Raw genomic sequence first — 26,859 nt, 5'->3', positions numbered from 1 at the left:
CTCCTCCTCAAAGGTCCTAAGGCCCTTCTACCTAGGCCTTCTACCTTCTACCTTCTACCTAGTCTACCTAGTGTAGACTCTACACCTTCCCTGAAGCTGGAATGTTTTGCAGAGAGATTGGATTCAATCAGCAGTATTTATTGAGCATGTACTGTGTACTGTACTAAATGTTTGGGAGAGTACAATGCAGTAGAGTTAGTAGAGATGTCTACGCCCTACAATCTAGAGGGAAAGGGCCCAGCACTTACCTAGAGAATTAGGATAATTATTTTGATGAAGAAGGCTCAAAGGACATTTCAGAGTTCTCCTCTGGATCAGAGATTGTCACCCTAGCCTTACTGGGCTGGACTTCTGTTGGTTTGCTCACAGATTGCTTACTTCTCGGCAGCAAGCATAATTAGAGTTCCTCCCAAGGTGGAAACCACAGACCCAGAATAAGGAAAATTCACATCCTATGCAGCCATGGAGCTTAAGTGCACTGAAAACCCCAATCTCTTCTACTGCCAAGTTTCTTAGTGAAGTGAAAAAAAACCCCAAAAAACAAAAACAAAAAAACAACTCACCCCTTCACATTTCACTTACACTGTTGGCAAGTTCTATGTTACTGGGACTGACGCTCAGCAGTCATTCTGAGGTAATTAAACTACAAACCAAGTTTGCTATAAATCAAGACCAACCAGGCCCATGCAAAGTATCTTGCTTATCTGGCCTCATTCTGACTGTTAAGGTCATGCCTTTTAGAAGCAGGAGCCGCAGCTAATCCTGTTGTGTATTGATTTATGGCAAGAACTGACTGTACTATCCTCTTCAAAAAAAGCGATTGGACTCTGACTTGGAGCTGAATTTGGGCTCCTGAAAAACATAATTTGAAGACAATCTCATCCATTATATTATGAACCAGAGAAGTTTCCATCTGCAGGCCAAAAAAAAAGCCAACTGAATAAACTATAATGATCTTGTCTAGCAATGCAAGTGGGTTTCTGAGTCTATGTTCCCCAAGGGCTTGGCTAATTTTCATGCTAAGCATTCAGAATGATCCTTGACCCCAAAATAGAGTTGAGTCTTTGACTATATTTTGGGTGCAAAAACATTCTAGTGGTTAAGGAACTAAGATTTGGAAAACTGCACATGCACATGGATCATAAGTTGATTTATTTTTCTAATGAGCTTGAGAAAAAGTCATAGCTGGTGGTGTCTAAAATGACTCCATTTCCCTCTAGGGCTATGTGGGGTACCAGAAAAGTTCATAAATATTCTAAGGTTCAGCACATCAGACACCGTGCTGTAAAACTAAACATCCAAGCTCACATATCGTAAGGAGGGGCCTTGATCAAATGAGGCTAAATGAGGGAAGAAGGTCAGATCAATCATTAAATCAGTCATAGTTATGGAGCGCTTACTGTGTGCCTAGCATTGTACTTAGCTCTTGGGAGACTACAACGTAACAGTATAGCAGAGTTGGTAGACATGTCAGATATAGCTTTCCCATGTAAGTCTCCCTAGGTATAGGGGACAGGCTTTGCTCAGAACCAAGATGTATCCTCTCTCGACAACCACAGCTGTTTGTCACAGCAATTTTCCCATTGGATTTTGTCTTTAGATTTCCAAACCTGACAGCTCCCTACCACAAGAGACAGAATGATTCACAAAGTTGGAAAGGCCAAAAGTGTAAACTTGAATCCTACATGGCCCTTTCTTTTCTAACTGACATGGGGTAGAAGGCTTGACCATTCTGGAAGCCACGCCTCACCTTGAGTGCTATTTTGAGGAGCAGCTAGTAAAACGTGTGTAAAAGCACTTTGCAAATGGAAACTCACCAATAAAAATGGCCTTGACATCAACCTGGGACCTGCCTTGTCTTAATTCCTATTTAACACGGGCTTCCCATTCATTCTCCAAAACATTCCCTTAGCAGAATAGAGTTGAAATGCTCATCCATATTTTTTCCCCAAGATCACAATTCATAACTTAGAAACATTGATGTTAAACTACATCTGAATTACTTCAGAGAGAAAAAACCTGCAAGGAATATGGATGGATGGTGAGAGAAGTGAAATATTTTTCAAGATGCCTAAATTTCTCTCAGGCCCTATTGACATCACATTGAGTAATGGAACAAGGTTTCATCATACTCTTGGTTTCCCAATATATCAATATACGTATCTAAATAAACCAGAGGAATCATTTTGTAAAACTATCAAGTTCATATTCACATTTTTTAGGTTGGATAATTTAATCTCTCCTTTCAAAGAGGTTTTAAAAAACTTCAGTTACAATAGAAAATAATCAATGCTGCTGTTTGTGGGTCTGTTTTTGCTTTAATTTATCATAGTTTAGCCCTTTGGAAGCTTCTACATCTTTAACATTTCTTACCTCTTTTCCATTCTGTTTCTCCTTTCCCTTCCTCCTTGCTCACCCTGGGGGGAAGGAAACTGTGTTATTTTTCTTCTTTTGCAGATCACAAAACTGCAATCGAGAGAGCTTGGGTGGTCTGGTTAAATCACATAGGGAAACAGCACCAGAGATTAAATTTGATTTTTAAAAAGAGTTCTTGCAATGGACTTGGTTACCACACTCGGCAAATCTAGAGCCCGAAACAAAAGTATTTAGGAACCGTAACTTTGCAGCACAGTGGATGCTGCTGAACAAGGTGCAGGGGACCCATCTCTCTTTTGAGTTAAAAACATTTGTATTTATCTGCAAGCATTTCAGAGGTGACGGAGAATAATTTGTAAATGGTAAGGAACAGGTGGCTTCTCCATCGAGATCTAGGTATGATTGCACAGGTTTAGTTTGGTACAAGATTAATTCAGTGCCGTCTACTTGAAACAGATTAATATTGAGTGAAAGCACGGCTCTTGGAATCAGAAATTTTCAATCCTGGAGACAAATGAAAGTAGGCTGTTGACCCAGTCTCCCCCTGCATTACACACACACACACACACACACACACACACACACACACACCCCACCACCCCCCCCCCGACCCCCCCAACCCCTTACTCTTACCTGGATTTTCTGGGTCCATCTGACAAAAGCAGGGTTTTTTGTTGTTTTTGTTCTTTGATTTTGTTTTGTTTTCAGTTTAAATTACCCAAATTATTATGGTTGAGGCTCTCAGACAAGGTGCTGATTTTCTCAAGTTTGAGTTGCTTTCCACCTAAAGTGCAAATAACAACACTGACAACCCCCATCAGTAAATTTGATGAGATTCCCCTCCTCTATGGAACGAGGCTTTTGTCTAACTGCCTTCATTTTTATACTGATTACTCCTGTGTTTTTATCTTTAGGTGCCAACTTGACAGCCAGATCCAGACCATTTGTGGTCTTGCCCGTGGAAGAGGGGCACACTTCTACCATCATCATGGCTACTATTCTGTGTTCAGCTGCCTCTTGGATTGCTCTGTGCTTTCTTGTGTTCTGCTGGTCCAAGAAAAGCCAAACCAAAAGTAGGTAGTTAAATAGTCAAAGAGAACTGAAAAAAACACCCTCAAAACAGAGTTTATTTTGAAAGGACTATTACTTGATTACATGAATCCTGAGGTATTTAGTAAACGATTCATAATCGGCATGGTTAAGGGATGAAGAGGGTAAAGTTTGGGATGTCAGAGGGTATGTCCCTAACCACCGGAAAGGATTGGCAGGGTTGGCAGCCATCAAACAACCCTCCCAAGCACCCTGTCACAATGGTTAGAGACAGAATGAGATAAGGAAGGCTCTTGGTCAGATGAAGCTAAATGAGTGAAGGTCAGATGTGACTTTCAGGGGTCCGTGTAAGGTTCTCGGATGTAGGGACCAGCAAGATGTATCATCATTTGATTTCCAAAGCCTGTTCTCTTTCCTTTAAGTCATACTGCATCTCTTGCTTGGAGGCAGAGGAATTTCAATTTTGGTCTTTAAAATTATATATAATAATAATAATTGTGGTATTTAAGTGCTTATTATGTGCCAAACACTGTACATGGTTGGCATGTAGATGGCATCCAAAAGCTGGCATGGATACAAGCAGATTGGGTTGGGAACAGTCCCTATCCTGCACGGAGTTTACAATCTTAATCCCTATTTTAGAGATGAGGTAATTGAGGCACAAAAAAGTTAAGTGACTTGCCCAAGGCCATCAAGCAGACAAGTGGTGGAGCCAGAATTAGAACCCATGACCTTCTGACTCCCAAGTCCATACTCTATCCACTATACCATGCTACACTTTTCAATTACAGCTCTTTATGACCATCAAATAATGACAAGAAGAAGCAGCTTGAAACAAGGCTGCTATTTCAAGGACTGAGAAACTGGTAGAAAATAGAATGAGCTCTCCTTCTTTACAGTCAGGCAGAGGATTCATGGCAGTAGAACTTCCACCATGTACAAAGTTCTATAAATCTTCATGTGCTGCAAATACTGAACTAGCTTCTTAATCTGCAAGTTACATGGTAATGGAGATCCTGAGTTTGAGGGGACATAGAACAAGGGCCCTCTTTTATAACTGGCAGGGAAGACTTTTTAGAATGAGTTAGAAGCTCTATCTTGCCGCAGAAATAAGCGGGTGGGAGCCCTAGACATCTCAACCAAGAAACTTGGATTCACTCAGTGGAAATGGTCAGTCTCCTTCATTCATTCTATAGTATTTATTGAGTGCTTACTGTGTGCAGAGCAGTGTACTAAGTGCTTGGGAAAGTACAATACAGCAATAAAGAGAGACGATCCCTGCCCACCTTGAGCTCACATTATGCAAAACAAAGTGTGTTCCAACCCAAACTCTCCATAGCCGCTCTCTCAACCTGCTTAACTGCTTTTTGAAGCACCAATCCCCCTCCTAACAACTGATGTACCAGCAATATATTCTAAGTGAGATCATACGGGCTAATCCAATATTCCCTTTAACCCAAGTGGTGAGTCACTGCGATTCTGACACCCCCTAAATAGAAATCTATCTAGTGGATTAAAAAGTGTTACCTTTTTTATGAAGTAACTAAACTAGTAGATTTGGAAGCAATAGTTTTAGTACAGTGCTCTGCACGCAGTAAGCGCTCAATAAATATGATGGAATGAATGAAGAGTTTCACATTCACTGCTAATTCTGGCCATTAACGTGACTGGACTGGCCTAGATAATAATAATAATATGTTAGGCGCTTACTATGTGCCAAGCACTGTTCTAAACACCGGGGGGGGATACCAGATAGTCAGGTTGTCCCACAGAGCTACGATTAGAATCCAGGTCCTTTTGACTCCCAGGCCCGGGCTCTAGCCACTAGGCACCACTGCTTCTCTGCATCTTATGCAAGCGTAGAGGAAAATAGGGGATCGGGTCTGATGTTGTAATTATAGGAATTCATTTTATCCATAGGAATACCTGACTTCTAATCCAGGGCTAAACCAATAGTTTTGCTTTCTTACCACAGAACCAAAGAATGGACAGATTGCTGAACTTCAGAGTGGTGGCAATATGGAGCATCCCCACCTCCAACCCAGGCATCCCACCCGACTCCAGAGGCCCCAGGAAAGAACTAGACAAGACCATGGGATGATCAGAGAAGGTAAGTTAAAGGTTAGTACAGTTAGAGGTTATTTTCCTGGACACTGTACCCTTCTTTCTCCAAATATAAGTCATCTCAGTGGCATCGACACCACTATTTAGTGACCATTTAAAACACATGTTCATCTTGAGGATATTTGCAAAGAAAAGTTAAAGATGACCCACAAAATGCTTGTAATCTAAAGGTGGGAAGACAGGGAGACTATGAACCAGAAAACATGTAAACAAATAAGCAAATGCTGCTCCCTTCTCCCTTGTCCAACTAAAAATTGTAGATTTTATGAAGTTGCAGGCCTCTTTCATCTATCCTCTGACCCTACAGGAAGAGGACTGGTCATTTGTCTTCCTCTCTAGAGTGTAAACTCATTGTAGGCAGGGAATGTGTCCGTTATGTTGTACTCTCCACACAGTACAGTGTTCTGCACACAGTAAGCACTCAATAAACATGATTCGTATTTGTTGAGTGCTTACTGTGTGCCGAGCCCTGGGCTAAGCACTCAAACAACGGAGCTGGGACACATTCCCATTTCTTTAGCTGGGCAGCTCTGTAAACTCTAGGAATACCAATAAGGGTAAAATAAACAGAAAAAAAATGTTGAGTAATAAATTAACTCTATTTACAAGCACAGTAAACCGATGTGGGTACTCCTTTCATTGTGCAGGTGTGTGGTTTTCCATTCCCTGCTCACGTGCCCTCACCTTGCTTGAATCACGTGGCCTAGTGGAAGGAGCTTGGGCCTGGGAGTCAGAAGGTCCTGGGTTCTAATCCTAATCCATTTGTCTGCTGCTTGACCTTGGGCAAGTCCCTTCACTTTTCTGTGTCTCACTTCCCTCATCTGTAAAATGGGGATTGAGACCGTGGGCCCCACACGGGACAGGGAGTGTGTCCAACTTGAATTGCTAATGTCCACCCCAGTGCTTATTACAGTGCTTGGTATAGAGTAAGTGCTTAACGAATGCCATCATTATCATTATTCTTCTGGCTTTACACTAAGCAGAAATGTTGTTCTCCCAATCTGATTTTCAACTGGCTTGTCCCTTAGGCCATAAAAATATGGCACTGGATTTCTCTAAAGTCCAGCATTTTTCAGAGCAGTAATAATGATTGTGTTTTTTTAATGGTATTTGTTAAGTGCTTACTATTTGCCAACCACCGTACTAAGCACTGGAGTAGATTCAAGTTAATCAGGTTGGACAAAGACCATGTCCCACCTGGGTCTCACAGTCTTAATCACCATTTTACAGCTGAAGTAACTGAGGCCCAGAGAAGTTAAATGACTTGCCAACTGAGGCCCAGAGAAGTTAAGTGACTTGCCCATGGTCACGCGGCAGCAAGTGGTGGAGCCAGGATTAGAACACATCTACTTCTGACTCCCAGGCCATGCCATTTCCACTAGGCCACACTGCTTCTCTATTTGTCAAGTGTTTCCTGTGTGCCAAGCATTGTACTAAGTGCTGGGGCAGATAGGAGATAATCAGGTGGAACACGGTCTCTGGTCCCACATTAGCTTCCCAGTCTGAGATGAAGGGAGGAAATCATTTTTGACCGTAACCATCTTATGTCCACCCCATGGCCCTTCCTCTCTTTGATATTACTTCTTGAGGCCTAACTCTCTTACTGGCTGAAGCCAGCCCTGCTGGCAGTCCAACCATGGCAGGCTGTCCATGATATGGTTGCATTCCTCTTTCCCTCCCATGGCAACATGGCGTAGAGAAGCAGCGCGGCTTAGTGGATAACGGGAGTCAGAAGATCATGAGTTCTAATCCTAGCTCCGCCCCTTGTCTGCCGTGTGACCTTGGGCAAGTCACTTCACTTCTCTGGGCCTCAGTTCCTTCTTCCGTAAAATGGGGATTGAGACTGGGGAGCCCCAAGTGGGGCAGGGGCTGTGTCCAAACCTATTTGCTTGTGTCCAACCCAGCACTTAGTACAGGGCTTGGCACATAGTAAGGGCTTAATAGATACAACTACTTTTCTTGTTATTATTATTACCTCCCCCACTGTGCACTGTGATGGCCAAGTTGGATTGCCTGGTCAGGGAGAGGGCTGGTCCTGGACACTCAGAGGTTCATGGAAAGAGGCCTGCCTAAGGCCTCAGAGGCACAGGAAACCTGGCCCCAATAGCAGGGGCCTCCAGTCATATTACTCTTTCCCAGATTCTCCAGTCTAGACAACATAATGGGTCCCCCTGTTCCAAACGTCACACCTCACAGTCTAACACCTGATAAAGCCAAGATTGTCCTTCAGTCTTCTCAGGAGCTCCCCCATTTTAGTAAAGGTAAACCACCCTGAGCTTTGGATTTGGAGATAAATAATGAGTCACCTTGTAGCAGAATTGGGAAGGTTAAAAAAGGCCAGGATTACCCTTCAGTACCCTATAAAGAGACATTTTCTAGTGGCTGCTTCTGGTTGTTTGGGATTTTCCAAGGAAATGAAAGGAGAAAAATTGGAACTCCTTTAAGATTTTACTCCATCTGGGCCGTGGTAGCTTTAGATATTAGCTTCTAGGTGGCAGCTTGTAGGACTTCTGGAGCTGTTTTTGTTTTCGTTTTGCTCTGGTCTCCTTCCTGCATAACTCACTCAGTGTGGGAGCTGTCTTGGGGCCTGACAGGGTCTCACAGCCTGCATGAGGAAGAGTATGTCCTATCCCAGTCTTAGGCTAACCATTAGGGTAATGCTAATCTCTCCGGTAATCTAATTGGGCCATGTACATGAATCTTATCTACGCCACTTAAGTTAACTATGTTAACCCTTCAACAATGCATTTGTGTTTTATTAAGCTGCATTTTTTATGTGGAAGCTGATTAATAAATTATTAGGGAAGAGGCAAGGGTAGTCATGGGATCGGTCGGCTAGAGGGGTGTCGACTGGGCTGTTTCACCAAAAGTCATGGGAATTACTGAGAAAAGAGATTTGTAATTCTAGCCTTCTCCAAGAAGCTGGAGAAAATATATTTCCTATTTTTTCCAAGTTTTTTCCAACCTTAGCAGCATAGTTTCCAGTGAAGTAACGAGACTTGAGGAATTATTACAAGCTCTAGAAGATGTCACAGAATAATCAAATCCCTGAGCCAGCCATGAGGGCAGGGAATGGTTTCTGTGTGGCGGTAGCCGCCGGAAACTATAACCCGTCTTTCTGCCAGAACCAGGGCAGATTGCAATACGGAGAGGGTTCTGCAGTAGGCTGACCCAGGACACCCCAAATTTGTGACCGTCCCCCTTCCTTCCTGGGGACTCTGAGAGTAGGGAAGGGACAGGGGAGAAGGAGTTAAAATCCTCATGCATTCTGCGAATGACCTTTGGAAAGCCCTAGGATTCTGTGGCACTCAATGAATGAGGGTTTCAGTCTTCCAGTGGAAGTGGAAGAATTCAAAATGAACGGGAGCGGATAGCAGGGTGGATGTGGTAGGGATAGACTAGTTTAGATGGGACAGTTCCCAATCTGGGATCATCTTTTCTTTTTTTTTTTGTAGCCTAGGAGAAACTGCATAGAACTGGGGATCAGAAAGCTGTGGTTCTTGTCCCAGTTCTGCCACTGGTCTGCTGTGAGATTCTGGGCAAAACACTTAACCTCTCTGAACTTTCAGTTCCTCAACCATAAAATGGGCGTAAGATAGATGGCCTTCCCATGTGGGACAGGAACTGCATCTGATCTCATAATCTTGTATCTATCCCAGCACTTAGCTCAAAGCAAGCGCTTAATAAATGCCATAATCGATTATAATTACAGCTATCCTGGCATGTGTCACCCTAATCAAGGGGCTCCAGAGCCATAGTCAAGCCCTAAAGCTATAGGGTTGTTTGAGAAGTCATCCAGGGAAGAAATAACAGCCTTGGTTGATCTTTTACAGTTTGTAGGGGTTCAGACACCAGGGCCACTTTGCCACCTCAGCTCTGGATCCCAGCAGGAAGATCTTCTAGACTTTGAGCCTGTTGGTGGGTCTTGATGGTCTCTATCTGTTGCCGAATTGTACTTTCCAAGCGCTTAGTACTGTGCTCTGCACACAGTAAGCGCTCAATAAATACGATTTAATGAATGAATGTAAAAACTGAGCTAAATGCTACATCTAGACGGTGAGCACTGTGGAATGCCCCTATTGACTGCCTACCAACTCTCCAAACCATCTTGGGTTGTGTCTGAGCAGGGAGGGATGAAGCAACCAAGACCACTTTACAGGACGCTGCAGGGCCTACCTGCCGTAGCAGGCTTCCTGAGGTTCCAGGGAATCATGAGGTGCCGTGTGGCATAGTGGATAGAGCAGGCACCTGGGAGTCAGAAGGACCTGAGTTGAATCCTGGCTCTGAAGTAAGTCACTTCACTTCTCTGAGCCTCAGTTCCCTCATCTGTAAAATGGGGATTAAGAATGTGAGCCCTACATGGGATACAGGGACTGTGTCCAACCTGATAAGTGTGTATTTACCCAAATGCTTGGAACAGTGCTTAACAAGTACCATAATTATAATTATTATTACTATTATGAGCATCTAAAGGCATTTCTCCCTCCTTCAGCTCGGTCACTCTCCAAGGCTATTTGTGGGAAGGCTTCTGAGTGGAGGTGGTCGGACACATGTTGAGAAAATCTTTTGTTTTACATCTCCTGGCTCCCCTCCTTGTTAGGCTCATTAATCTTTCTTGGTCAGGTCTTTCCTGGAACCAAAAGTAGAGATGAGCGAAAAAGGATCCCCCTTCCTGCTTGTCCCAAACCACAATATTCCATGATCTTTCGAGTAGACGATGCACGCTAGGAAAGGAAAAATGAAATAGAGATTGCCATTAATATTCAGCAGCACTGCCAGGAAGACACAGATTGCTTTTAGCCAAGACAGCTGCCAAATTCTCAGCCAGAGGGAAGAGTGGTTAGGCTGCTTGGAAAGATTTTCCAAGTGGTTCTCCCATACATGACGGCTAATGGAGGCTCAGCAGTAGGAACCACTGTTTTTTTGTAATGGCAAGGGGCCACCCTTACCCTGTCCCAGAGCAGAATAAGTGATTAAGCGCTTACTAATCACTGGGGTAGATACAAGATAATCAGATTGGACACAGTCCCTGTCCCACATGGGGCTTGCACTCTTAACCTCCATTTTAAAGGTGAGGTAACTGTGACCTAGAGAAGTGAAGTGATGTGCCTAAGGTCACACAAGAGACAGGTGGCAGAGCCGGGATTAGAGCCCAGGTCCTTCTGACTCTCATGCTCTTTCCACTAGGCCAAACTGCATCTCTCCCTTTCTCACTCTGTCCTTTAAACGTGAACTGGTACACAATTTTTGTTGATAGGTTTTGCTGGGCTAATTTTTGTTTTTTCTTCAGGAATCACATGAGGCAGGGAAAGAGCGAGCTAGCTAATGTCCCATCTCGTTGTCTAAATGAACACAGAGCACCAAGGCAGTGGAACAGCAGGAGGGGGACCGAGGAGGACAAATGGGCCCATTCACCTGATTAGATCTGTGCTACTCCCCTTCCCCCAAACCCCAGCATTCAACTGTGTGCCTTAGGATACGTATCTGCTATAAATTCATTTTTTTATCTAATTTGTCTGAGATCTAAGCTTCCTGTGGAGGTCTGAGATCAAAGCCTCTGATTCCGTGTGTTGTTGGCTCTGACACATAATGTGTGCTGACTTACTTCTGTCTATAAACTCACAGTGGGAGACTACCAGCCTTCCTCAGTCCCTTTACATAGTGAACTTTCATTTGGGATGGGGAGTCTGATAGGTACATTGCTGATTGGAGCCTCCATGTACATCATTCATGGACGGGTTTTAATTTCTTTTCTGGTCTGCGAAGAGAAACCAGCCCTGTGTTCGTCTTTTTAGAAAGGGCTGCCCTCAAAGTGAAGAAGACATCTTTCATAAATAAGATTGCTGGTGACGTCTCTCTCAAGTTGGGATAATAGTGTTTTCTGGGAATTGAACATGAGTAGCTTGTGAGATTCTTTCTATTTAAAATAATGTTGTCTTTAGGGAGTGGGAAACCTATAACACGCTTGTTTTAGGATTTTGCTTCTGATATTTTCCTTTCTGTCTTTCTACTGTTAATAGATCCCAGGCAGCATGAGGCTAAGTAAAGAACTTGTTTTTCTACTCGTAGTGTCAGGGGAGAGTAAGATCATAACAGACTTGTGAAGTTGTGCTGAATGTCCGGGGTTGGTGTAGAGTAAAGCACTTGGGTTAGCTCAGTACAGTTACATTTTGACTTTCAGATAGAGTCGGGAAAGGAAAGAAAATAAGATCCCCTGGAAAATCCTTTTATTGCCTATTGTATACTTCTCAAGTGATCGCAGCCCTTGTCTTTTATGTTGTTTTTATGTTTGTGTTTGTTTCATCTGTCACAAACCCATCTGCCCCCCTCCTATTCTTCGCTTGGGAGCCCCTTGGGGGAGAGAGATGGAGTCGAATTTTCACCCTTGTATTTTTTTTTTTCCATCACTACAGTCCATTGCGCAGAGTAGACACTTAATAATTCTGGTTTTTGTTAAGTGTTTACTCTGTGCTAAGCACTGGGGTGGATACAAGTAAATCGGGTTGGATACAGTCCGTGTCCCACGTGGGGCTCCTAGTCTCAACCTCCATTTTACAGATGAGGTAACCGAGGTATAGAGAAGTGAAGTGACTTGTCCAAGGTCACACAGCAGACAAATGGTGGAGCCAGGATTAGAACCCATGACCTTCTGTCTCCCAGGCCTGTGCTCTATCCATTATGCCATGCTGCTTCTCTAATTACTTGATTACTATGATTCTCCCGCCAGCCTCCATTCCTCCTGCACCCATCTCTCCTTCAAAGAGAGCTCCAATCAAGGCACAGGGAGGGAAACATTTTTAAGGTCATATCTCCTCCAAAAGGCCTTTCCCAACCGAGCCCTCTTTTTCCCCAGCTCCTTATGCCTTTTGCCCCACTCCCATCCCCGTAGCATATATGTAATATCTATAAATTATTCATTTATATTAATGTCTGTCTCCCCCTCAAGACTTTAAGCTTGTGGTGGGCAGGGAACATTTATACCACTCTGTAATACTATAATTTCCCAAGAGCTTACTATAGTGCTCTGCAAATGGTAAGCCCTTAACAAATATGGATTGATTGATTGATTGGCGTTCTCTCCACCTGTAATCCAACTCGATCCAGTTATTTCCAACAGTTATTAAATCTGAAAGTGCCTTGCACTTCTGACCTTTCGCCCCCAGCCGAACCCAAAGACAAGGGTAGACATATTAGGTAGATAAGAGGAAAAGCCTGCGTCAAAGTCTTAAATCATTATAAACAAGAGAAGAAGAAGCCAAAGATAAAATGGAAAAGTAAGTTAATATATTGTTTGAATTTCATTAAAACTAGAGCGAGAATGTGGGAAAGATATGTGATATGCGAATAATAATGATAATTATGGTATTCGTTAAGCACTTACTGTGTGCCAAGCACTGTTCTCAGCACTGGGGTAGATACAGGGTAATCAGGTTTTCCCACGTGGGGCTCACGATTTTAATACCCATTTTACAGATGAAGTAACTGAGGCATAGAGAAGTTAAGTGACTTGCTCAAGGTCACACAACAGACAAGTGTCAGAGCCAGAATTAGAACCCATCTCCCCTGACTCCCAAGCCCATGCTCTTTCCACTAAGCCTCGCTGCTTCTCTGAAGCTCCTGTAGAAAGTAAACCCCTACAGGGAAGTGGTGGTGATTGTGCAGAATGCAGAGGGAGTGTACTAAATATACAATGGGGACAGTCAAAATCAATCTTCTTCTTCCCTTACTCCCCGTCTCCCCCAGATATAGAAATGAAGACCACTGTTGGGAAGCTGGATCAATTTTGCCAACCAACTGTGAATGGAGGATCGAGGCGGACGTCCAACCGTGTTGTCCATGAGAGAGCGGACAAAAGAAAAGCAGGTTCTCCAGGCATGGAGGATCTCGCTCCGGGACCTGGCTATGGACCTGTTCCCCCCTTGCATCCTCTGGCCCCCCAGGGAGGCGGCGAGGTCGGGGATTGGCGGGATGCCCGAGAGCGATCCTTTGGGTACGACCTGGAAGACGTGGCGCAGAAAGATCTGCTCCTGCTGCTGCACCCAAACTTTAGTCAAGACAGGATGCCGCTGCGGGGTCAGCGGTCAGCAGGCAAGTCAGATAGCGAGGTCAGCCATCACCGGGATGAGATATGTTGTCATGTAAACACAAAGGCCGTCCACCACAGCTCACTGCCAGCTGGACCTATTTGGGAACAGCTTTGAGATGCTCTTTCTGTTGTGGGATCCGGAGAGAGAAGGACAGGCTGGTGACAATAGCCTGCGAGGGAGGACCAGGATTCCTGGCTTCCGTTTCCAGCTTTTCCAAAATCAGTGTAGTTAAAGAACATCACCCTTGCATGCCTTCCATCCCTGGACATTTAACTTCCTCAAGACTGTAACCTCGTCGTGGGCAGGGAACGTGTCTGTTTACTGTTCTATCATATTACTGTTCTATTGGACCCTCTCAAGCACTTAGTACAGTGCTCTGCACACAGTTAGCACTCAATAAACACGATTAAATGAGGGAATTTAATGCATGATGAAATCTGATGTAATATCTATTCATACTACTGGGTGTTGCTGATTAGCCTCTCTAATTAATGACTGCCCTAAAACTTTGGCACAGATGGTAAAGGTTCCTCTTGAAGAGGTCGCCCTGGTCATTATTACCCTGCCGAGGTTACGGTGGACTCTCGGGGCAGCCCGTAGGAATGTTTGAAGGACAGGAGAAGACCCCATCTTTGGTCTGCCAGAGCTTACTTTACCCACCCCGAGGCTGCTTCCTGTTTTTGCGCAAGCTGATTTTATTTCACAGTTAAAATTTAATCATTATCGTCAGCCCAGAGCGGTGCAAAAGTATCAGGTTTGCACCTTGTGAGTATTTGTGTGTGGAAATTGATATTCTCTGGAGCTTTGGCAAGGGTTTGGGGGAGGGGGAAGAGGCAGAGACTGCAAACCTTGAGAGGGAATCGGTCACAGAGCAAAGGTGGTTTCCCATTGGTTGTTTCTGCGGAAGTTGGTTACGAGCGTGAGAAAACTACATAGAGTCTTGGAAAGGCAGAGAGGCTGACAGGAGAGTGGGCAAAGACTGGATCTTTAACTTCTATGCTTTATTCCCTGAGAGCCTAGTATAATGACTTACATATTTTAGACACTCAATAAATTCTATAGAAGTTGATGGTGATTGAGGGGAGAAGATCTAGGGTCAATTTCTCACTCCAGCCTCTTTGCGATGATTACATTTTCCCCTCTCTTGATCTCATTATACATTTTGAGGGAAATAAGACCTTCTATACCAGACACAGTGATCAGGATTGACAAAAGGGTGATTCTCTAGCCCTGGGACCTGAACAACATAACCCAGTTTATGCCAGCCACCTCAGCCTCAGTTCCGAACCTTGCAGCTTCCCAGCTTCACAAACAGGCTGACAAATTTTTCCATGCCAGCCGATTCTGCCAGAGACAACTATCTTCCTCTTTAATAGCAGTGATAATAATTATGGAATTTGTTAAGTGCTTACTATGTGCCAAGCACTGTTCTAATTGCTGGGATAGATACAAGGTAATCAGGTTGTCCCACGTAGGGCTCACAGTCTTCATCCGCATTTTACAGATGAGGGCCAGAGAAGTTAAATGGCTTGCCCAAGATCGTGCAGCAGACAAGTGCTGGAGCCTGGATTAGAACCTACATCCTCTGACTCCCAAGCCCTTCCTTTTTCCACTGAGCCATGATGCTTCTCTAAGTCCCCCATTGTCTGTAACCTCCTTGTGGGCGGGGATCATGTCTACCAGCTCTATTATACTGTACTTTCCCAAGCGTTTAGTTCGGTGCTCTGAAAACAGTAAGTACTCAGTAAATACCAATAATTGATCGATCGACTGACTGATTTATCAAGACCACACTGTAAACACCCAGACTGACATTATGGATGAGATGAAGATTGTTTCCATGGGAAATGTGAAAAAGACAAACTGCAATGTGTGCCATACTATTTTTACTGAGAATTAGCTTATGACTCTTCATAATATATGCAAATTGAAGACTTCATCAACGGAGAAACAGCATGGCTTAGTGGCTAGAGAACAGGCTGTTGATTCAGAAGGACCTGGGTTCTAATGTTCTGCCACTTGTCTGCTATGTGACCTTGGGCAAGACATCTGACTTCTCTGTGCCTCTGTTCCCTCACCTGAGAATGAAGATTCAATACCTTTTCTCTATCCTACTTAGACTTTGAGCCCTCTAAGGGATATGAATTGTGTCCAACTTGATTATGTACCCCAATGCTTAAAACAGGGCCTTACACAAAGTAGACACTTAACAAATACCATTAAATAAAATAAAATTAATACAGAAAAGGAAACATTTGCCCATCTCAGTGTGGTTTCATAGGGTCCATTCCTGAAAATCACAAGCACTCAGGAATCGTTTTTCCACATCCTTGTTCTCCCAAAGGCATGGACTTGGACATGGTGGAAGGATCATGGTAGAGAAGTGAGAGTCTTGATTCCTATCCCACACCACCTGAAGGATTTGTTCATTTTAAGAGTCGGTACCACATATGAACAGACTGTATGCGAAAATATGTCATTACTCTATGTGACAATATATGCAAATGCTATGCAAAAGCATGATCTGAGTAGTGCATGTAAATCATATGCAAATATTACACAACTACAAAATCACACACATCTGAAGGTTTTAATTAATGTTTTAATTAAAAATTCATGCATTCATTCCATTTTTTTTAGTGGATATATCATATCTTAGGTGACTGTTGCAAGAAATATAAGCAGAAGGAATTGTGCTGTGACGAGTTGTAGAGGGGGTGATCTTAGTTCACTCTAAAGAACAGTGATCAATGAAAATGATACTCTGCAAATGAGCCATGTTTACTGAAAGTAATTTGCATGTGGGGAGAAAACATTTAGGTTAAGCTGGAGTAGTTTAGATTTAGAAAGAAGCTAAGAATGTAAGAGCTGACATATTGGATGAGACAAGTGGTCCTTTCACTGTCTCCAGCAGTGGCACCGAAGGATGCTTGACAGAGCCCTGTGATGGTTGCCTTCTGGACATATATTCTCATGGTTACAGATGTTCCAGCTGACGTTCCCAATTTCTCCCTATAATAATATGTCATTGACCTATTGTCCACGAATCTGTGTAAATTATTGTTGAGTTTTTCAACGTACTAACAGTTTTCTTCTGACATCCCTAGCTTCATCTCCGAATAATCCACTGTGGACCTAACATCAAAGAATTATTCAAGGCTCTTCTCGAACCTATTGATGTTTGCTTCCGGGACAGCTTTCTGTGGTAACAAGAGCCCCGTACTGAGAACCAATAAGAGTTTGAAGCAATACACCGTAATCATTTTCCATTATGCAGCTTCCAGAGTTTCCATAGCTTTGTGTCTCCTTGGTACCAAGGTTTTTGAAAAATAATAATGATGATAAAATTGTGGTATTTGTAAAGTACCACTATGTGTCAGGCACTTTAATAAGTCCTAGTGTGGATACAAGCAAATCAGATTGGACATAGTCCCTGTCCCACATGGGGCTCAGAGTCTCATTCTCCATTTTACAGATGAAGTAATTAAGGCCCAGAGAAGTGAAGTGATTGCCCAAGGTCACACAGTAGACAACCGGCAGAGTCAGGATTTGACCCCATGAATGTTTGACTCTCGGGCTCATAGTCTATCCACTATGCCATGCCGTATCTCACTACGCCACGCTACTTCGGCGTTCAGAACTCTGGAAGCAAGCAAAATTAATCTTTTTTTCTTTCACTTCATACATCATTCTCTAGCCCAGGATTAATCAATCAATAATATTCCCTGAGCATTCATTATGTGCAGAACATTGTACTAAGCATTAGGGAGAGTAAAGTAGAGTTAGTACACACTATCCCAATCAATCAGTCGTATTTATTGAGCACTTGCTGTGTTCAGAGCACTGTACTTGGAAGAGCTTGGGAGAGCACAATATAACAGCTGGTAGACATGTTCCTTGCCCACAATGAGCTTACGATCTAGAGGGGGTTACAGACTTCGATGTAAATAATTAAATTATGGATATATGCACAAGTGCTGTGGGGCTGAGAGAGAGGTGAATTAAAGGGGTGTGAAGCCATGTGCATTTGTAGAGAAGCAGCGTGGCTCAGTGGAAAGAGCATGGGCTTTGGAGTCAGAGGTCATGGGTTCGAATCCCAGCTTGGCCACTTGTCAGCTGTGTGACTTTGGGCAAGTCACTTAACTTCTCGGGGCCTCAGTTACCTCATCTGTAAAATGGGGATTAAGACTGTGAGCCCCACGTGGGACAACCTGATTCCCCTTGTGTCTACCCCACCGCTTAGAACAGTGCTCGGCACATAGTAAGTGCTTAACAAATACCAACATTATTATTATTATTATTTGTAGCATGGTGAATATACTGTAGGGAAGCAACACGACCTAATGGATAGCGCATTGGCCTGGGAGTCAGAAGGAACTGGGTTCAAATCCTGACTCTGCCACTCATCTGCAGTGTGACCTGCAGCAGTCATCTCACTTCTCTGGACCACAGTTACCTCACCTGTAAAATGGGGGTGGAGATTCGGAGGCCCATTTGGGACAGGGACTGTTTCCACCCCAATTTGCTTGTATCCACCCCAGGGCTTAGTACAGTGCCTGGCACAGAGCATTTAAAAATATCATAATTTTTATTATTATTATTATTATTAAATGGGACAGGGACTGAGTCCAACGAGATTACCTAGTACCTACCCACGCCCCAGCGCTTAGAACAGTGCCTGGCATATTTTAAGCGCTTAACAAATACCATAAAAAAAGACTGCAAGGGTGACACAGAAGGGAGTGGGAGAAGAGGAAATGAGATCTTAGTCAGGGAAGGCCTCTTGGAGGAGATATGTCTTCAACAAGGCTTTGCATGATACTTATAGTCTAACTGGGGAGACAGGTACTGAAAGAAATTACACAAGGTGGGGAAGCATCAGAGTTTAAAGATATGTACACAACTGCTATGGGGCCAGGGTACGTACCCTGACTAAGCCCTCTTTTCCTCTTCTCCCACTCACTTCTGCATCCCCCTGACTTGCTCCCTTTATTCATCCTCCCTCACTCCCAGCCCCACGACACCTTTGTACATATCTATAATTTATTTATTTATATTACTACTTTGTCTCCCCCTCTGGACTGTAAACTCGTTATGGGCAGGGAACATGTCTACCAACATGGTCTTCCAGATAATGTTGGTATTTTGTTAAGCGCTTACTATGTGCCGAGCACTGTTCTAAGCGGTGGGGTAGACACAGGAGAATCAGGTTGTCCCACGTGGGGCTCACAGTCTTAATCCCCATTTTACAGATGAGGTAACTGAGGCACCGAGAAGTGAAGTGATTTGCCCAAAGTCACACAGCTGACAAGTGGCCGAGCGGGGATTCGAACCCATGACCTCTGACTCCAAAGCCCGTGCTCTTTCCACTGAGCCACGCTGCTTCTCTTCCAGATGAAAAGGGGAATGGAACTTCTGCTAAGAGAGAGGACTTGAGCAAGAGGTGAATGGCAAGAGAGACAAAAATGATAAACAGTGAGTAGGCTGGCCTGGGAAAAGTGAAGTGTGTGAGCTAGGAGCTAGGATAAGTAGGGGGCAGAGAGCTGATAGAGTGCCACTTTTCAGGAAAGAGACCTGAGAGAAACTCATATAGCAAGGAAATGACTTCTACCAGGTTGACATGGAATAGCAGCAGGCTTCAGCAAACGGCTGGGACAGTGACTTTAAAATAAACAAAATAAACCAAAATTAACCTAAAGAAAGTAACATGATTTCCAGGGCAGGCTGATGTTGCGAATAGTCTAAAGAATTTTCCAAAACCACACTGAAAGGTAAAAGATCAACACAATTCCGTGGTTTGGAAAGTGTTCAATATGTCCATTTGACAGAATAGGCCATCCCTCTACACAGTTCCAGTTTGTTGTGAATAAGAACGCACATCTCTGAGGAATATCACTCTGTAAGTGTAAGATGAGAGCTTTATGCTTCCCTGCTCCAGAGGATTGTGCCAGTTCTGTGCCCTCCTGAGGAGATGAGAGGGAGTTGACTCTACACTTTCCTCCTAGAAGCTCCAGGTAGCCTGTGCTCCTGTGGTGTGGCAGAGAAGAGGGGACATCCACACCAGAGTAGTACTTGTCCCCCAGGCAGGGAAAAACACAGAAACATGATGTCAGAGAATCACTAATCTGCAGTCGTTCTTTCCTAGCGACCTCCAAAAGCTGCTGGGTGTTTGTGGCAGGAAATAGGGATGAACTCTTGGATCAGAGGATGCCAGGCCTTTGTTTTAGGCATAAATGAGTGTCTCTAAGTATTTGCGTGGATAGTTCCTGTTTTCTGAAATGGTTGATTTGCAGAAATTTGGGAGGCGGATCTAACCCTTGTTATCAAACCTTTGGAGGAAAGCTGTCAAACAGACAAACCTTAAGATTTGGAATCGTAACTTGGTCTCCTCTCAAAGACTTTGTCTTCCTCATTAGACTGTAAGTTCCTTGAGGTCAGGGAGTGTGCCTACCCACTTGTGACTCATCCACCCCAAACCAAATAATTCAAGGTTGGCGCTGGAAGCACAGACCTTTAGATTACCCAGTTGGTGAGTTGGAATGGCATACGTGCCCAAAAGCAAGTGCTCCAGGTGTCCCCAGCACGTGAACAGTCAGGAGTCGAGGATGTGGTAGCACTTGGCATTTCCATGTCTGGAGAAGGGACATAAGAGCACAGCCTGACTTGCAGGTCATTTGTATCTGTTGTGAAGAGGAATTGAGCTGTTCTGGACCTGGTGTACCTACCCTGTTCTGTCTCTCCCCTGTAACCTGCCATGCCCCAGCTGATCTCATCAGGTGAGTGAGTGTGTTCTCCCTGGTAAACATGGAGTAAAATTCCAGGGCCAAAAGAATAGCCTGGACCACTGGACCAGGGGTTAAAGTGGATGGGCCATTTTTCTCCACAGTTGAGCTGGACTTGAAGATCCTCTTCTTATCCAGTTCAGTCAATAGCTTTTCTGACTTAAATCATGTTTCTTACTCCTTCTAGTCAGAGATGCAGTATTTGGGGGAGAGCAGACATTTTGATGGAGTGGACAATTTGATCTCCATAATGAAGGATGGACATTTTAGATAGATTTGCTCATCTTGCCCTATCAACGTGCCTTGTTCACAAATCACTTCACTTCTCTGAGCCTCAGTTACTTTATCTGTAAAATGGGGATTGAATATGAACCCCATGTGGGACAAAGACTGTGTCCAACCTGATTAGCTTGCATCTACCCCAGCGCTTAGAACAGTGCTTGACACAGAGTAAGCACTTAATAAATGCCATCATTATTATTTTCCCCATATAAAAACTCTCCTTGTGAGCCCCTCAGCGAACAAGTCGAATTCCTGTCATTGAAGCACATCCTAAAAATAACACAACTCTTACTCCCTTCTCTTTTTCTCTTTTTTTCTTTTCTTCTCTTTCCCTTCCCCAGCTTTACTCCCCAGCAAGGTGCTGACAAAAGTTATTTGCTACCTTCCCATCAGTCGATGAGTGACAGGAGACTGGTGTCAAGTGAGAAAATGAAATGTAAATTTTATTAAACACCCCCTCTCATCTCTGTGTATCAATCCAGATTCCAGCCTAACATAGCAAATCAAATCCTGTCTTTGCCAGGCCTCAGGGCACATGGAAAATCATTTCTCCTTAATACCGTTCCCTTCTAGTAAAATATTTTTCTGTTTGGTAAATGAAAATTCAAAACGCAAACCGTTTTAATCCGGGGAAAAGTATGTCTGCAAAATGAACATTTGAGAGAGGAAAAAGAAAAGAAAGAGAACATGAATAATAAAGGGAAGAAAGAGGAAGAGAGAAAAGAGAAAGAGAGCAAAAGAAAGAGAGGAGAAAGTGGCGGAGCAGAGAAGTGAACTGTATCTACTTGTCCCTTGGCTTCTTTGTTCGAAGGCTGTGGAGGAATCTTTTAAAAGTCTCATTCATCAAAATACATATCCACGTGACATTCTCTGAATCAGCTAGGGAGGTAGTTTGGTACATTCGGCCTGAAATGTAGTAAGGAATTTAGTTTGGGCTTTAATAACAAAACTGAACTGGTCCAAGTTTAGGGTGAGATGTAAAATCTCCAAGGAGACCCCAAGAATTTAGACTGTTGTGAGAAGGGAATGTGACTGTTTATTGTTATATTGTACTCTCCCAAGCGCTCAATACAGTGCTCCGCAGACAGTAAGTGCTCAATAAATATTTTTGAAGGAATAAATGAATTAACAAATTAATAAATTGGTGATTGAATGGAAGATAAACTGTCCCCGGGGTTTTATCTGGTCACGTTGGACCTTTTCCCTCCTGTAAGTCTAACCAGACTGTAAGTAGGATTTTGCCAGGCAAATAAGCTCTCCTTTCATTCATTCAATAGTATTTATTGAGCGCTTACTATGTGCAGAGCACTGTACTAAGCGCTTGGAATGAACAAGTCGGCAACAGATAGAGACAGTCCCTGCCGTTTGACGGGCTTACGGTCTAATCGGGGGAGACGGACAGATGAGAACAATGGCAATAAATAGAGTCATGGGGAAGAACATTTTATGAGCCATACAGGATATCACTGAATGTCTTACTGCTCCAGGGGTGATCATATGGTTAGAGGGTTTGTGGTATTCAAGTTAAATCCTTTACACCAGGGAAGATGATAGTAATTGAGGGATTTGTTAAGCGCTTACTCTGTCCTAAGCACTGTACTGTGCTGGAATAGAGACAAGACAAGAGACAAGATAAGAGCATGGGCTTTGGAGTCAGAGGTCATGGGTTCGAATCCCCGCTCGGCCACTTGTCAGCTGTGTGACTGTGGGCAAGTCACTTAACTTCTCTGGGCCTCAGTTACCTCATCTGTAAAATGGGGATTAAGACTGTGAGCCCCACGTGGGACAACCTGATTCCCCTGTGTCTACCCCAGCGCTTAGAACAGTGCTCTGCACATAGTAAGCACTTAACAAATACCAACATTATTATTATAAGATATTCAGTCCCAACACAATCTCTCTTCCACATGGGGCTCACAGTCTAAGTAGGAGGGAGAATGGGTATTGATTCCCCATTTCATAAATGAGGGAATGGAACACAGAGAAGTTGGGATTTACCCAACATCACAGAGCGGTCAAATGGAATAGCTACAATTAGAACACAGGTCCTCTGAATTCCAGGCCCATGCTCTTTCTGCTAGACCATACTGCTGTGGTACCCAAGCAACTGGATACATAGGGCAACCTACATCCTACATCAGAGAAGCAGCGTGGCTTAGTGGGAAGAGCAGGGACTTGGGAGTCCTGGGTTCTAATCCCGGCTCTGCCACTTAAAGCTGTGTGATTTTGGGCAAGTCGCTTCACTTCTCTGTGCCTCAGTTACCTCATCTGTAAAATGGGGATTAAGACTGTAAGCCCCACATGGGACAACCTGATTACCTTGGAACTACCGCAATGCTTAGAACAGTGCTTGGCACATAGTAAGCGCTTAAGAAATACCATAATTATCATTATTATTATTACCCTCCATGTAGGTTCATTTTATTCAGGATCCAAAAATTCATGATCATGTCAATGGATTTAAAAATATTTTTTATTTTATATGACATTTATTAAGGGCTTGTTATATGTCAAGCACTTTACTAACCACTAGAGTAGAAACAAGATAATCAGACAGGATCAAAATTCTGGAGACCACACCCATAAGTGCTCAATAAATACCCATAATTGTTTGACTGGTTGACCAAGCTTTTGGGCATGAGTGGATTTTATCTGTGAAGGAGATTGAAATGCACTTCTTTTTTAATTTTTGAAGACCATTCACAATGCATCAACCACCCGAATAGTACTGCTCCAAGAAAAAGAGGCACATTTCAAAGAGTGGAAAAGAAAACTAAGATTATTCTTCCTGAACTACCCTAGAAACATTGGTTTGAGTTCTAGGCCCCTACCAAATTCCTCTTTGAGACATCACTACTTCAACCAAGCACACTCTGCCAGGTTTCCCAGGTGTGTATTAGTATACTTGATATTTTGAACTCACAATAACTTATTTCTCTCTTTCTCACCTCTCCCCCTCTTGCTCCTTCAGTGTTTAGAGGTTACATGAGCTCATTCTTTTTGTCCTTAGCCATGTTTCTGTTAAAAATAAGGGATGAGAGTTGCATCGCATTGCAAGGGAGGGGGATGTCCATTAATGAGCAGCATATATTTCCTTTTTAAGTAGTCTGTCAAGTTTGTGTCAGTGCAGCCCACAGCACGGAGCTAGACATCCCCAATTTCCGGCTTATCTTCTTCATTCCTATCTGCATCCCCCTTTCAGGAGTGCATGAATATTTAGTGTTGTTGGAAAACCTTGTATCTATCCCAGTTTTACTTCCAGATGGCTTTTGAAAGACAAAACTAAGAAGCAGTCATGTGATCCTCACAGCAACCAGAGCTAGATTCTAAAGTGGACAGTTTTAATAGGTGCTCTGACTTTTTGGGAGGATCTCCTCACATATTTCCAAATGTCCAGTTTCCCCATACTGCTATTCTTGGATCTGTTAATTCAGTGATCTGTTTGCCAAAGTTGAGGGTCCAAGGTTCCATTACAAAAATCTGTGGGCTGCACTCTCACTGTGGCCAAAGAATGTGTCTACCAACCTTATTCATTCATTCATTCAATCGTATTTATTGAGCGCTTACTGTGTGCACTGTACTAAGTGCTTGGAAAGTACAATTTGGCAACAGAGACAATCCCTACCCAACAACGGGCTCACAGTCTAGAAGGGGGGAGATAGACAACAAAACAAAACAAGCAGGCAGGCATCAGTAGCATAGACAGGCATCAATAGCAATCAATTTATCGGTATTATATTGTAGGCAGGGAATGCATTTACCAACTTTGGCTACTGTCCTCTCCCAAACACTTAGTATTCATTCATTAATTCAATCGTATTTCTTGAGTGCTTACTATGTGTAGATCACTGTACTAGGCGCTTGGGAGAGTACAATATAACAGTAAACAGACACATTCCCTGCCCATAATGAGCTTATGGTTTAGCGGGGGAGACAGACATTAATATAAATAAATAAGCAGTACAGGGGGCTGTGCACACAATAAGTACTCAATAAATTTGATCGATGATTGATTTTTTATGGTATTTGTTAAGCACTTTATATGTGACAAACACTCTTCTAAGCACTGGGGTAGGTACATGTCAATTAGGTTGGATATATTCCCTGTCCTGTAGGGGGCTCAGAGTCTAAGTAGGAGGGAGAGTTAGGATTCCTTTGGAATCCATGGAAGAGCAGGACATCTTCAGCTGGAACCTGGAAATATTTATGGGATTTTTGTCATATCTCCATCTCTGTCAACTTGTCAGTGCTTCCTCCCACCTTTCTACACATTTTCTGATCCTCTCTGTTCTGTTCTTGTCCTCTCTCCTTTCTCCTGAACTTGTCCTAATCTTTCCAATTCACTTCTCTTGGTTCCTCCTCTTTTACTCTTTCCACTCTCTGCCACTTGTCTGACGTGTGACCGTGGGCAAGTCATTTCACTTCTCTGGACCTTAACGACCTCATCTATAAAATGGGGGTTGAGACTGTGAGCTCCACGTGGGGCAGGGACTGTGTCCAACTCAATTTCCTTGTCTCCACCCCAGTGCTTAGTGCAGTGCTTGATACACAGTAAGCACTTAACAAATACCACAATTATTATTATTACAATTATTATAAACACAACTTACACCATCCCTCTCCTCCTCATTTCCCACCCTTCTTCCCTCACCTTTCTTCTGACGTTCTGATAGTCTTTTTTCTGCTTCAACCCCTCTGCTCCTGTATCACTTCTGTCTTTCTTCTTCATTTCTTTCATCACCTTTTCCTTGTCCATCTCCTCCACCTCCTTGTCCCCTGTATGCACCCCCTTGGTGACAGGGATCATATCTAATTCCCATCTGTGTAGTCTTTCCCAGCACTCAGGACAGTGAGCCGCACACAGTAAGCATTTAAGAACTACCTTTACTATTACCATCTCTTCCGTCCACCACTGCTTCAGTATCACTTCTTTGAAGAGGCCCAAAGATCATCTAGCTTCCATTTCTGACCCATGGGCTGGGAGCAAAGGGTATCCGAGAATTAGAAATGAGATTTTGGGCAGGGAGTGTGTCCGCATTCAGAAGAAGTGGCTTAGTGGAAAGAGCATGGGCTCGGGAGTCAGAGGTCGTGGGTTCTAATCCTGGCTCCGCCACTTGTCTGCTGTGTGATCTTGGGCAAGTCACTTAACTTCTCTGCGTCTCAGTTTCCCCATCTGTAAAATGGGGATGAAGCCCGTGAGCCCCACGTGGGACAACATGATTACCCTGTATCTATTCCAGCACTTAGAACAGTGCTTGGCACATAGTGAGGGCTTAACAAATACAAAAAATAATAAAATAATAATAATGATAAAGCCAACTCTGTTATATTGTACTCTCCCAAATGCTTAGTACTGTACTCTGCACACAGTAAGGGTTCAATAAATATGATTGATTGACTTTCCCTAGCCTTCCTCCTGTCCCAGTTTCTATCCCCTTAACCCTCTTTGGGTATACTGCATGTGCTTAGCCGACTTCAAGAGGACAGTTTTATTTAAGCTGCGTGTTTGGTCACATTTCCTATTCACACAGTCGTATTTATTGAGTGCATACTGTGTGCAGAGCACTGTACTAAACGCTTGGGAGAGTACAGTACAACAATAAACACATTCACCCCATTTGGATTAATAGACTTTTTAGACGTGTTGAGAGGCACAGACACATCCCTCAAGGTGTCTCCTCCTATATGCCCATTTCTCTTCCTCTCCTTTCTCTTTGTCCTCCTTCCTTACCCACAACTTAAATTCTCCCGTGCCTCAAGGCAAATAGCTGCTTTGACTCAGAAAAAACCAAATACATCCATACAAGAGATGAGTCACTTCCCAGTGCCATTGGGGTTCTTTACTATTCCGCTGTAGAACTGATTGCATTTTGCTCTGCCTAATAATGCCAGCTGTATGAAAAAAATACCCCAATTACGGAGGAGGAAACTTGCTTGGGTTTCCAGGCAGAATAGTCTCAATTTTGTAAGAAATGCCTGAAGTGTTTCTCTGTGACAAAGTCATCTTGAATAATATTCACCATTTGGGTCTTAAATAACCTGACTGACAAGGCTTTGTCACTGGCAACAAAGACTCCTCAGGCTTGGGGGCTGAAGGAGTTTGAACCATCAAGTCATAAATTTGGACTGAAAAATGTGATGCATCGCCCCACGTGGCT

The 26,859-nt window shown here is 43.4% G+C and overlaps 1 protein-coding gene across 7 annotated transcripts in view; it reads left to right on the top strand.

The window, feature by feature from the left end:
* The window catches only part of PKHD1 (PKHD1 ciliary IPT domain containing fibrocystin/polyductin), a 344,877-nt gene extending 330,702 nt beyond the window's left edge, over positions 1 to 14,175 (top strand). For all 7 annotated transcript variants that reach the window (XM_029050691.2, XM_029050690.2, XM_029050688.2 and 4 more), the window contains 3 exons: positions 3,291 to 3,449; positions 5,402 to 5,536; positions 13,294 to 14,175. In XM_029050691.2, the coding sequence (XP_028906524.1) occupies positions 3,291 to 3,449; positions 5,402 to 5,536; positions 13,294 to 13,751 (752 nt within the window). In that variant the 3' untranslated portion in view covers positions 13,752 to 14,175. The remainder of the gene's footprint in view (positions 1 to 3,290; positions 3,450 to 5,401; positions 5,537 to 13,293) is intronic.
* Positions 14,176 to 26,859: the final 12,684 nt, after the last annotated feature.

This window comes from Ornithorhynchus anatinus, chromosome X1, assembly GCF_004115215.2.
Source record: "Ornithorhynchus anatinus isolate Pmale09 chromosome X1, mOrnAna1.pri.v4, whole genome shotgun sequence".
NCBI lineage: Eukaryota > Metazoa > Chordata > Mammalia > Monotremata > Ornithorhynchidae > Ornithorhynchus > Ornithorhynchus anatinus.
The sequence above is the reverse complement of the archived record's forward strand: the minus strand, read 5'-3'. Positions and strand labels throughout refer to the sequence as shown.